The sequence below is a fragment of the Mirounga angustirostris genome, unplaced genomic scaffold (genome assembly GCF_029215605.1).
Source record: "Mirounga angustirostris isolate CCGP_5_RB_7025 unplaced genomic scaffold, mMirAng1.0.hap1 SCAF_12, whole genome shotgun sequence".
NCBI lineage: Eukaryota > Metazoa > Chordata > Mammalia > Carnivora > Phocidae > Mirounga > Mirounga angustirostris.
In genome coordinates this window covers 78,462,345-78,475,917 of record NW_026991720.1, presented here as the reverse complement: position 1 = coordinate 78,475,917, position 13,573 = coordinate 78,462,345, and the positions used below count along the sequence as shown (strand labels likewise).

Below are 13,573 nucleotides of genomic sequence, written 5' to 3'. Positions count from 1 at the left end.
GATCATGACATTATGAGAGTATTTATAGAGTTAATATTTTCCAGCTCTCATCTGGGTCCATCTTTCTTTAGATTTCCTGCCCAGTATATAGAAAAGGCCCATTTGGAATTGGAGAAAACATCCAGAGACTTTTTTGAAAAGCTATACTCCTCCCAAATTCATACATTTTTTTATTAACAGATGTAAATTTGAAGGGGAAATACCATATACTATAAGCCGTTTGGGAATATTCTGTCTCGTAAGGATGACTTACACTTTTCATTTGAATGGCATGGATGCTGAGAGCTTAAACTCAAAACTCATCTGTACTCGAGCTCTGAATCATTCCTTCCGTGAACTCTGTGTGCATTTTTATGATAAACACACACATGTGTATAAAGTATGTGACCTCACTGGCAGTTATCTGCAGTGTCAAGTACCATTGGCAGATACCCAAGAATTGACTGACACACATCTTATAGAACTGGAGTTAATTAATAGGCCTACCAATTCCCAACTGTACTACAGGAAACAGAAAATCTGTTTAGTACAGTAATCAATGACATACTGTGTGTGGTCAGAAGACATTCACTATATGGCAAGAGTAGATTTTGGAATACAGTATTCAGAAGTGTAAATATTGCTATTAAAATGCTAGGAGGCTAAATTAAGGTCTATCATCATAACTGGAAGACTAAGCAAGGGTTTTCTCTCTTTTTTTTGCAAACTGTTTATCATTATTTAAAGGAATTGTTAATTTCCTCCTACAAGATCTGTGGCTATTAAATGATAAAGGGAGTCTTGATTTGCCTCAAAAGTGATGTCTTTACTTCTGTGGCATTCAGTCATCTAAAATGGTGAGTCCATAGTATCATTTTCTAACAATGAGTTTCAACAATTTGGGGAACCCAACGTAAGATAATGAGTTATTTTAATGAAAGAACACTGCAAAGAGAAAACTGAATGTTAAAGTGTCTCCAAAGGCCATGATAAAAGTGAAAAGCAAAATGTCTTTTTTGTGTGTGATAAAATTATCTGTAATATGCAAAGGCAGGACAGAGGTTTAAAAAGGATACTATTATTTTATGTAGTGTGAGGCAGGTAACAGCAAAGTATTCGTGCTACTTATAAACTAGAATATAGGACAAAGATACGTCCTGTTCTATATGAAAAGCCATCCGGGTAAGTGAAAGTTTCAAACTTCGTGACAGCAAATCCAACAATCCTAGTCTCAGTCCTGTTCACTATGTTATATCTTCCTCTTCCAGTCTTTCCATTGCTGTCATTCTTTTCCTAAGGGCATGAAACACACCTTCTCTCTTCTTCTCAACTTCACAAACAGCATAACTGTCTAAATCCAAGGGCAGGATTTTAAATTTCTCTCTTACGGCACCTTAAGCATTTGAAAATTAAATTTTATGTTGTCTAGACAAGCTATCTTGATAATATCTTTTCCAGAATTTCCTAGATTGACTGTCTAGACTGTCCTATATTCCCACAGATGACTGCATAATCATCTTCCCTCTGACCTCCTAAAGAGTCTGGAACAGTATTTCCCAATATATAGCTGCCATGCAAATCAAGATCATTGAGCTTCTGAAGGAGGACCTCTCTCAAAAGTTTTGAGTTTCAGAATCTCAGGAAAATATTTGCATCCCAATAATCCTATCTCAAAGGAGATTAGAAGGAAAGCTTTATTTTTTACTTCAATGGAAGAAATGGCCTCCTCCATTTCCTGGGTCCTGGCTCCAGACCCTATACTCTCCTATCCCCTGCCCACCCATAAAGGGAGCAATGAATAGTTGATGATTTATAAAGGAAATATGCTGTGAACTCTACTAAATAGCAACTTCAAAAAGATTAAAAAAATATTTGGGGGGAAAATGATAAAAATACAAGAACAAGATATGGTATCTTAATTTAAATGGCCATCAAGATCATCTAAGCTTCAAATTTTAAAATGAAGGGAATTAAGATAATTGCAAGAATCACCTGGTAAAAATGAGAGCCCAGTGCAGTAATTTATAATATCTGATAAAGTGAGGTACAAGGTGGCACTTACTAACATGAAAGACAGCAACAGTCTGAGATGCAGGTTTATATTTTAAAAATGGTAATTGATGTTTTTTCAGTACCTACTACCTATTAGACAATGTTAAATTCCCACAAAAGCCATATATAAACAGAGACACAAAGAAAATCGTAGCTTGTTCCAGATCAAGCATCTAGTCCCAACTGAGGTCAGACAAAAGCCCTGCACTCTGGGACACAGGACATGTGTTTAACAATGATGGGATTAGAACTCCTTGAGCTTCTATAACAAAAAATGTCAGTGGGTCATGCCCTTACTAGGGGGGTTGGAAGGCAGTTGGAGTCAACCTCTCATTTATAATATACGGACACTGAAGATCAAAGGGGTTCTTTTCAGTTTTGTTTTATATACCATGAGACAGAGTCTCAGAGAAGTTAAGGAATTTTTCCAGTGCTCCAAAGCTAGTAAGCTGTAGAACAAGATCAGAAGCCAGATGTGACTCCACAGCCCGTGTCTTTTCTACTAACCTGTGCTAGGGGCTAAGCTCTCCTGATTCCATTGCCCTGTACAGCATGATCTCTGACAGACTGAAAAAAAGTGCAATATGATGTGGAAGAAGTTCTCTAGGGCTTTCTCCTGAATACGGAATAGTGGGGCCATTACCCCAGGCCTACTTTTGGGGGTGCCTGACTATAGGAAGACTGAGAAGGAAGCAAAGAGGGAGAGATTTATCCAGGAGGTGTTAAAAAGTTAAGCATACAAAGTCTCCTGGACCATGTGCAGGAAATTATTTCTAATTTCATCAGTATGAAACAAGTAATTTAAGTAGAACTGCCTTTCCTTAAAGTTAGTTTTTACTTAAAACTCCTGGATATTTCAGCAAGTATACTATACATGCTTGTATCGGAGAGGAGGAAGGATGCACTGCGGGAAATAGGCTGATGAGGAGCAAATGCCTGCACTGGTGAGACCTTGGGGAAGTGTTTTAATCTTTCCAGGATCATCAGTAAAATAATAATATCTGTGTTTAGTCTAGAAACCACATAGTCTTTAAGGTGTCTCCTTATACAAAGAAGATATAGCACAAACTGTTTTGATTTCTAAGCCTTTAGGTTGAAAGAACATTTTTCCATAACTTTGGGATACCTTAAGAAAATTTAGGGAGAGAATCTATAAAGAAGTGGCTAACAGGTAAATTATCTTTTATCTTTAGGATTTCAGAAATATTTGGGGAACAAATCTTTTATCTGTTGAGTATTTCCGAATTCCAATTTGAAAGAAAATTCCGTCACAAATGATTTTCTCACATGAATGCTTTTGTTCTTCTTGGCATTTTGTACCAAAAAAATTACAAAAGAGCTGATAATTGAAGGCTACTGGTATGCTACTGGTATATTGGTAAAGCAGTATGGAACTGCTTTCAATACTCTTACGTTTTCCTTTAAATACTTCCCTAATCTCTAGTTTTACTTAAATTTACCTAACTTTAATTTCCTCGCTAAAACATCTTTTATGTACAACAAATTAAACATTTCTTTTTCTTTTCCATGCTGCTAAAATTACACCTCAGAATACAGAAACAAAGCAAAAACACAAATGTGAATAATTTAGGTCAAACATGAGATCCGATCATTGTGCACATATATGACATCCTTCCCTAATCCCTAGGCAGAAGAAAACAACTGGGGTGGCAGACGCTTCTGGCTGGGGATGGAAATGGAGGGGAGAACTGGCAATATACAAATGAAGGAGGAAACAGTACACATTCAGCCTGCTAACATCTGCTGCACATGCAAAATGGACTGGACTCTCTAACCCAAGGCGAAAGCAAATGCTTGCTTCCTTCCTTCTTCCTGTTCCATAGTTACTGCTGAGTGATGGTCTCATTCTTTTTGCACTCACAGATTAAAATTAATAACAGCGTCTGAATTTGAAGTAGATTCCACTGAATAGCAAACCAGAAGCTAAATGAGCTGAAGAAATTAGTAATGAAGCATCTGAATAGGAAGGGGTCATGGACACAAATATACCATTTGTTTAAAAAGCCAGCCTTACCTCAGGATGATGTCCAATTTCAATGTAGGTGCAAACTGGATGAAAAGCCCCTGTTCCACAGGCGTACAAGTGAGTCTGATTATAAGCCTTAAGCACCTTGATGAAATTAGCACATTCTTTCTGTAAAACAAAAGGAAAACAAGTGAGTTCTAGCAGTCAGCATGACCGAGGGATCCTCGAGAGCGCTAGGCATGCTTGAACAGATTTCTTTTGTGTCCTTTTCACATTTTTAGGGCATATTTTTCTATTGTTTGTTCATATTATTAAATGAACTAAAATACAGACATTCTTTGGGGGCTAATAAAATATTCTCTTCCATCATTGTTCACTTATGAACAATTGCAATTTATTTATACAAAAGTAGAATAAAGGTATAGATCATCAATAACTACAGGTGACTTTTCTAGAGATGAGCGGAACAGGGAATTACATGGTTAATTAAAGACATTTAAAGAATACACTGGTGAAATTACTTTGCAAAAATCAGCTGTAAGTTTAATTTTAGAAAAACAAAATAAAAGATAAAACAACTTTCTATTAAACATGAATTTTAAACATCATTAATAACCAATAGTGATGGGCAGATGACTTTGAACTTCAGTTCTGCTTATTGGTAAGCTCTATAGAGCCTAAGAAGGTAAAGCTGCCTCCTCTCGAAAATGTCACTTCAGCCTCAAAGACAATGTGGATATATTTATATGAGATAGAGAAGATGTTAGAGTATAGAATGTCTATAGGTGGAAAGAGTGGGTATAATTAACAAATATTTTCAGTAGTTTCATGGACATCCTGAACCCCCACATGGATCACCTGCCCAATGAGCCATGAATCCCCCAGGTGAAGAACAGTTAGTTGTAAGAGGATATTCTAGTCATATCTTATTATTATTTATAGACATTTAGACATCCCTGCCATTTTATTTTCTGAATAAAAGATCACTTAAAAATAAAATAGGCAGTTAACTCAGTAGAATTTAAATAAACATTTGGAAGGAAAAAATAAATAAAATGGACAGAGCTATTTATATTCTTTCTATTTATTCTATCTGTAGGTCTTGTGAAAGAAACTGTTTATCTGTGAACAGGAATTTCAGCCTTTTGTCCCTGTTGATAAAAGATCTGGGGGAAAAAATCAGATAATCAGAATATAAACTGATAATCTTATTGCCCAAATAATCCAGAGCAGGGAAGACTCAATTTTTGCAAAATATTTTTAAACAGATGAATCTCTATCAATATTGTAAAAAGAAAATAAAATGAAAAGAAAAACCCAAACTGTCAAAACAGCTTCAAATAAAATGTTAGTCTTTTAACCATATAACAAATATTAAAAATTGAATACATATGAATAGAAAATATGAGTTCATCATGGAATACATAATATCCACTTTGAAAAGAGTCAAATATATATTCACATGCTAAATAATAAAAACTTCATTGAAAATTATTTTGTTATTGATCATAGACCATCCTCACTAATTTTATATTTTTGCCTATAAACATTTGGAAATAAGAACCAAATATGTAACTAGAAATGCAGACAAAGATGAAAAGCAGACTATATTGCAAGCAAGGCTGGCAAACTAATTGAAGGCTGAGTTGATCCCAGCACCTCTAAGTGTACAACACTCCCAAATTCACTCTCTGTGACGTGACTTTTCAAGTGAAAGCTCAGAACACATTTGGACTTTCATAGTCACTTAGAGTTTATAACTGAGGTGTTACAATAATGTAAGTACATTTTCCACATGACCTTTATATTCTGTGTTTGCAGCTGATAATTTTGGTTTTACCTCTATGCCCCCAGAAAATAAGGAGCAGACAACCAAACTTGAGCAGAATAATTGTTATTTAAATTCAAATAATTGCTTTCCATCATCTCTGATTTTTCTGGGATGAAACCTATGGATGTCCTATAAATATACTCTTCCAAAGGTGAAGTAGACCAATTTAAGGTAAAATATGTAACTTCCTAGTTATAACTCCTCATTACTTTCTTAACACAGGGTGAGTATTTTAGAGGAGTAACTAAAATAAACATCTAATTTCTACCACTGTTTTGCCACTTCGATCCAGACTCTCTTGTCTGGTAAAGCATTTTAACATCTAAAACTAAGCTCTGAAATCAATTAATTTTGCAAGTTGCTATGAAGAAAAATTTCCTAACTTGAAGGGTATATAGATCTTACTCATATTTAAAGCTACGTCTGAGATGAAACAGATAAAACCTACCTTCCAAGACTCTCAACAACAAACTCCCCATTCTCTAACAGTTTCTCTCCTCCCAAGAGGCTAGGGCATGAGTCTAGGCAGAGGAAAGAGGTTGTGGAGAGGGAAACATCTGATAAACTCATTTACAAATGAGGCATTCATGAGTCTTACCCAAAGGATTTATTTGGACTTTAAAGGATATTCAGTCATTTGCAAAGAAGTCATTTTCAGGAAAATGTTTTACGGCACCCTCTTTTTTGAAACATGTAGGTGGCCACATACTCTGCTTTTACATAAAGACAGCCATCTCTAATTGTGGACTCAATATTATAGCAGTCATGATTATAAATAACCAGTTCCGGCACCATATGTTGAAGCCAAGAAACTGGCTGTGTATATATTGGTAAGCAAACGAATATTCTAATAAATAATAGTGGCAGAACCAGATGGATGTCTTGTTCATTTTAGAGAAGAACAGGGTTTCAGTTTGTCTGCCGTGCCTTTAAAGATATGCATGCAATTTTGAATACAAACTCAAATTCTCTAATCCCATTAGTAATACCTAAGAGCATCCTAGAAATGGGAGAATGGATCCTAGTTCTCCACGATAAAAAAGAGGAGATATTTTATAAGCATGGATACTGGTGAACACAAATGAAGACTCATGTCATCTCTGTAAGTGTTATGAATCCTAAGATCATAGAATTTGTGAGTTCATATCTCTTATAGATTGGGCAATTGATTAGCAATAATTAATAATTAAAAACTCAGGGTTCTTGAAAACTATGGAATTGAGCTACACTGAATATCATAATTTTGTTTCCCATTAACTGTCAAAGAAGCATCACTATAGTATGACAGCTATCCCCCTACAGAGCTGCTGGGAAAAAACAGTTACGGGACCAGAGCTGTGATACCTGGCTAAGGGTTCTACTGAGAACACTGATAACAGTCTATCTGTGCTACAAATGGAGTAGACCCACCCTATTGGCCTAAGGCTTGGAATGATCCCGTTCATTTCCCCAATGAGCTCTCCTAGTTGGCAAGCAGGTTGTATTGTTGCCATGCCCAGGGGCTAGCTCAATATTATTTTGAAGTGAAGGCTGATGCAAATAGAACGGGGAGAAATTTCTTAGGTTTGTAAAGTAGGTTACGACATTTGAAATGAAACAAAGAAATTGAATGAAATACTTCCAAAATTGGTTAAAAAACAGCTGCAAAGAAACAGTGAATTAAAAGTACTGGACAGAGAAGAACCAAAAACTTGAAAGAGGCATTGTTGGTAAGGATTGTCCTTTAAAACAGAAAACCTACATAAAAGAGTATCAATTCTGTCATTCATTTGCCTTCATTCTCTAGCTTGTTGCTGCCAAGGGTTTTTTTGTGTGTGTGTTGTGTGTGTGTGTGTGTGTGTGTTGTTGTTGTTGTTTTGTTTTGTTTTGTTTTTTGAATGTTCCAAAACAGGATATTCATTTTATTTGAAAGCAGCCTGGACATTCCTCTAAAAAAGAAGGAAGCATGGCAGAAAAAGGAAACACACTTCACACATTTCTGTTCTAGGGAGACAGAAGAAGAGTGATTCTGACCTTTTCTTGAACCGTGACGATTCTTAAAACTTAGAATGTAATGTACTATTTGGCATTAAACTGCTGCACTGCTTTGCTCAGCACCAGCGGATTTACAACGCAATAAAGAAAATGTAATCAGTTCAAAATGAATTCATTTTTCAAACCTTGATCCTTTTTGGAACTTAAGTTGATATACACAGACAAGTTTAGCAACAAGTTGGCTTCCTGAGAGTCAGGCAACCATACTGACCTCTTATTTTACTGAAATGTACTCCAGACCCACAGCATTATAAATTGTTAACTTTTCCTAGAAGTAAAAGCAAAGGCAGTAATAAACCAGTAAACCCCAAGGCCACACCTGAGGAACAATGATTCATCATCCTTAGTGACAAACCATTCACACTTACTTTTTAAAGGTTTCTAGTGCTTTCAGATCAAATTGATAGAGGAACTACACAAAAGAGATATTAGCCTGGAAAAATCAATCAGAAAGAAAATGTCTACCCCCAGAAAAAAGATATAGGAGCCAAATGCACTGATTCAAAAACAAACATTACAAATATGTAGCACTGATTAGACTATGTTACGCAGACTTTTCCCGGATGGTTACAAAAATAAAGTCCATCCATCTGTCAAAACAACTGCTCCATGCATGAAAATTAAAACAGAATTGAGGTGTTTTTAACTAACTTCTGATAATTATACTTTCTACAAAAGAATGTAATTTACCTCCAATTCCAATTACCTCCTTGCATGTTCTTAAATTATGGATGGAGCAGTGAAATCTCACTCCAAATAAAAGAGGAGAGAAGGCTGTGAAGATGAACAATTTCTATTCAGATATATTCAGTTCATGATTAAATCAAACAACTTGTTCTGGTTCAAATAAAAATCTGCCCAAAATGAATGGGTATAGTATAGCATTGCCTCAGGTCAGTGAACATTCATTAAAAAAAAAAAAGTCTCTATCCCCTCAGTAGTTTATGTAGAAATATTTTAATGTATAATCTACCATCTGGGAAAGCAAAGGAATCCTTTTCCTATCATGATGGGTGGATACATTTCTGCATGAAAATCCATTAATAAGCTTAATTCCTGAAGTTAATCTGTTGACTTTCTTTTTCTCTGGTCAATTTATTTGGCAAGCTGGCTGAATACTAGAATCTTCGTGCCAAAGCATTAATCCGTGAGATTGTTCCTGTCACTCACTTCATCCCTCTCTCTATTTAAGCTGTTTCATACTTATCTAGCAATAATGTTTTGTCTTTTCTTCTTTTAACACTGTGCTATTACAGCTGTGACCAGAACATCCATAATCATGTCTTCCTAATACCTTAGCATTCATTAAAGGATGTTAGATATCTCTTCTTCAAAGAGGCATATGTAATAAAACTAAGATTTAACTGTGTTCTAATTATATTATTAGCCATCTAATGTTGAATTTGTGACCTGGTATTTCATCCACCTTATGGTATGGTGAGTAGGCTGTTCTGTCCATTTTAGGAGACATTTTTACCTTCACTATTTTTTTTTAAGATTTAATTTACTTATTTATTTGAGACAGAGAGAGAGAGAGAGAGTGAGCATGCAAGTGGGAGGGGGCTTGAGGGCGGAAGGGACAGGAGCTCAAGCAGACTCCGTGCTGAGGTCCAGCAGGACTTGGGGCTCGATCTCACAACCCTGAAATCATGATCCAATTTGAAATCAAGAGTCTGATGCCCAATCAACTTAGCCACCCAGGTACCCCTGTTTTCATCTTCACTATTAAGAAGAACGACAGAATAATAAAACCAATTGACCTCCCACCTTAATGCTTTGTTTTGTTTCGATTTCAGATAATTTTTTTTTAAAAAGAGAGAAAATGTGTGTGCAAGCTGGTGGGGCGGGGGGGAGGGCAGGCAGAGGGGAGAGAGAGAATCTTAAGCAGGATCCACGCTCAGCGCTGAGCCAGTCACAGGGCTCCATCTCAGGACCCTGAGATAATGACCTGAGCCGAAATCAAGAATCCGAAGCTTAAGTGACTGAGCCACCCAGGTGCCCCCAGAGAATTTTAATGATTCAACTAGGACAACAAAATTGGCGTTATTTCACTGCTATTTAAGTTTGTGAGCCTATTCACATTAATTGAGCTATAACATCTTTAAAACTTATGGTAAGTGAAAAAGAAATTTTAAAGTGTCTTGAATGATGTGATAGACTAAATGAAGACTCCTACAGAGGGCTACCAAATCATTTTATTTCAAAGCTCATTTCAGTTAGGTGCCCCATTTGACTGATTTTTCACCTCAGGATTGACTACTTGTTTGAAGTTCTGATTAAGATTCTATAAACATTTTCCTTTCAAATTACTTGAAACCTTCAAACTTGGTCAAAAGGACTATACAGATAGGAGCCATATATAGAACATGGTATTAGCAAAAGTTGCCGGGTACGATTCTCTTCCACTATTTAAAGGGGTTTTAAGAAATTTCACTTTGAGATTCCATATGGAACAGAGAAACTGATAATATCCACATTTTAGCTTATATTTTCTTTCATATTGTGCTATCAATCTAATTATCACATTTGCACCATTCATTGGAGTTATTTGTGAGTAGTCCATAATATGTACTTAGCATGACGTTTCTTCATCTTATATTCAAATGAATGCATACAATAGTAAAATATTACGTGAAACCAACCTAAATATTTTCCTGCCACACCAGGAGAACTATTTAAGTAGTCAAAAATCCCTATTCTGATTTCAATGATAGTATGTGGTTTCCAATTTTATGCAACGTGTTGAGTACTTAGTGCTTATGCCTTAAAGCAACTAAGTCCATGATTTACACCAAGCAGGTAGAGTTACAATCTAAAGAGATTTATTGTGGATAGAATTAGTTGGCATATTTAATTCTAACATATATGCTTTATCATAATAGAACTTAATACTCAAATAAGGAGATGAACTGCATCTTTAATCACATATGAGATACAGCTATGAGGAAGGAGAAATAAAAATGAAATCCAGATTTTAGAGGAATGCTTGATTTCATTCACATATACCTGTCTTCTACCCTCTGCCTTGTCTCATATGAAAAGTGAGAAATTTTTTGGTTGTAATACTTAATGTCCAAAGTACTAAATGCTATTACATAGTTAATAATATAAAATGTTCTCTTTTTTTTTTTTTAAGATTTTATTTATTTTTTAGAGAGTGAGCGAGAGAGAAACAGCATGAGAGGGGAGAGGGTCAGAGGGAGAAGCAGGCTCCCCGCTGAGCCAGGAGCCCGATGTGGGACTCGATCCCAGGACCCCTAAAATGTTCTCTTAACATATCTTCTCTAATAAATGGAGACTCCTTGGCCATTTATAATAATTTATATATAATATATAATCAGTATTATAATATATATGTATATACACACATAAATAGATATATGTATGCATAAGTATTACATCTATTAATTTTGTAAATAATCTCTGAATACAATGAAAATTTGGAACTTTCAAATTTTAAAATGTTTATATTTATTAATATTTTATAAAAATGTTAGTTTTTCTAAGATAAGTATTTATATTTGAAAAGATATTCTCAGAAAATTTAAGAAAAACAAATAGGGGCACCTGGTTGGCTCAGTCAGAAGAGTATGCGATTCTTGATCTAAGGATTATGAGCCTGAGCCCCATGTTGGGTGATCTCTATCACTTAAATAAATAAATACACTTAAGAAAAAACATATAGAGCGAAAGTAATGAAATAATAATAACCAAATAGAAATAACATGGAGGTATTAATCTGATGCTTTAAAAGTTTAGTCAGACATGGGTTAAAATTATTCAGGCAACATCTTTCATTTGCTGTGTGGCTATCAGAAAGTTATTTAGGGGCGCCTGGGTGGCTCAGTTGGCTAAGCAACTGCCTTCGGCTCAGGTCATGATCCTGGATTACCGGGATTGAGTTCTGCATTGGGCTCCCTGCTCGGCAGTCTGCTTCTCCCTCTGGCCCTACCCCCTCTTGTGCTCTCTCTCTCTCAAATAAATAAAATTAAAAAAAAAAAAAGAAAGAAAGTTATTTAGGACCTCTGAGTCTCAATCCCCTCAACTAAAACTGGGATAAATGACAGAGTAGTTAAAGTACTTAGCATAATGCCTTAGTACTTATTAATCAATCAGTAGCTGTTACCTTATTCTTAAAATAAGAAATCATCTGTTTATTTGATTTGAATATTTCCACGTTTGCTTAGCTCTCTCACCATTCACTATAGTGTGGGATGACTTCAGCAAGAACTCTCTAATGAATTGTTTCTTCCTTTTAAGGACAGATAACGGAGTTTAAGCCCATACTTGATGTAAGGAGAGGTGGATTTAATAGAGTTGGTACTGAATATTAATCTGTATCCATTTTGTTACAAAGGGAAATTATATTTTGTTCATTAGAGTTTTCATGAAATTCCAGTCTTCCAAGTGGAGGACTATAAATTATAATCACTCTTTTCATCAAAGTTGGAGATGGCATAAATCACTGTCAGTCACAAGGCAAATACAGCAATTGTTTAATAGTTGTAGCGGAACTGTACCGTGTCAACTTAGATAAGTTGGAACTACATTTCCTAGAATTCTCTTTCCCATAAACTAGTTAAGATTGGCCATAAAAGAAATCTGCATGAGATGTAGAAGGCAGAAGTTGAACTGCAACCATAAAATTCTCAAAGTTGTTCTGATATGCTGGCCGGCCACCTTGTTAGCATGGGGCAGCATCTGGGGCTGCAGCTCCTTCACCTTGTACCAGATCTTATTTGTTAGCTTCTGTAAGACCTCGTCCTGGAACTTGTGCAGCTCCATAGCAAAAAACACCAGCTGCTTCTGTAGATCAGCCAAGTCATCAAAGCTGGAGGTTGTGAAAGAGACACTGATTCCAGTTTGTCCTTGTGGGACCCAGTTTATCTTTGTGGGGTTCAGTCTTTCCTTGCTCTTCCACTTCATGGGAGCTTTTCTTTCCTAATGCCAAGCCTGGTGACTTACAACAACTTCAGAACCATTACTCGACTCAGAGGCAATAGATTCCAGAAATCCACAGATTTCTCACCATCTTCCACAACTGTATGAGGTCAAATCCCTATAATAAAATCCTTTTTAACATCACTCATACAAGTTCTGGTCTCTGATCAAACCCTAACTTATAAAAGGAGGTATCTTACGACCATAAAACAGCTCACTGTGATATGTTATATAAGGGGAACACGGATTTGATCCATTTACAAAGAAAAACACAAATTATTAGTTGGTCATTGTATTTGTTTCTAAATGTGAATGGTTCCTCTTTTTAAAATGCATATTAAGATTTAGAACCAATAAGTTATATTAATTTTGGCATCACTTCAAACACAAAACTAAAAAAAAATATTTTGATTCACACATGCACACACACACATATAAGCACACATCTTTATAGCATATAGTATAGAGAATACAATATATTTAGTATGTTTAGCACTCAATTTGAATGTAATTATGACAGTCTCCAAGAATGTTCTGCTCTGAATGCATAAAGGCTAAAAACAAAATTTAAGATTCTCAGTCTCCTGAAATAGTGTCAAAAATTTAGATATTATAATTTTGCATCCTGTTTTCCTTACCACTCTTAAAAATGTGGTAAAGAGAAATATATAAAAAATAAATGATATAAATAGAACTTTAGGAAGTTTTGTGATGGCCTATAGACATAAGGGTGATTTTTACTGCTACAT

General features: G+C 35.5%; 1 protein-coding gene across 2 annotated transcripts in view; it reads right to left on the bottom strand.

The window, feature by feature from the left end:
- SEMA3A (semaphorin 3A) overlaps nt 1-13,573 on the bottom strand; it is a 473,560-nt gene that overhangs the window by 125,828 nt on the left and 334,159 nt on the right. For both annotated transcript variants that reach the window (XM_045864793.3, XM_064575345.1), the window contains one exon: nt 4,067-4,186. In XM_045864793.3, the coding sequence (XP_045720749.1) occupies nt 4,067-4,186 (120 nt within the window). The remainder of the gene's footprint in view (nt 1-4,066; nt 4,187-13,573) is intronic.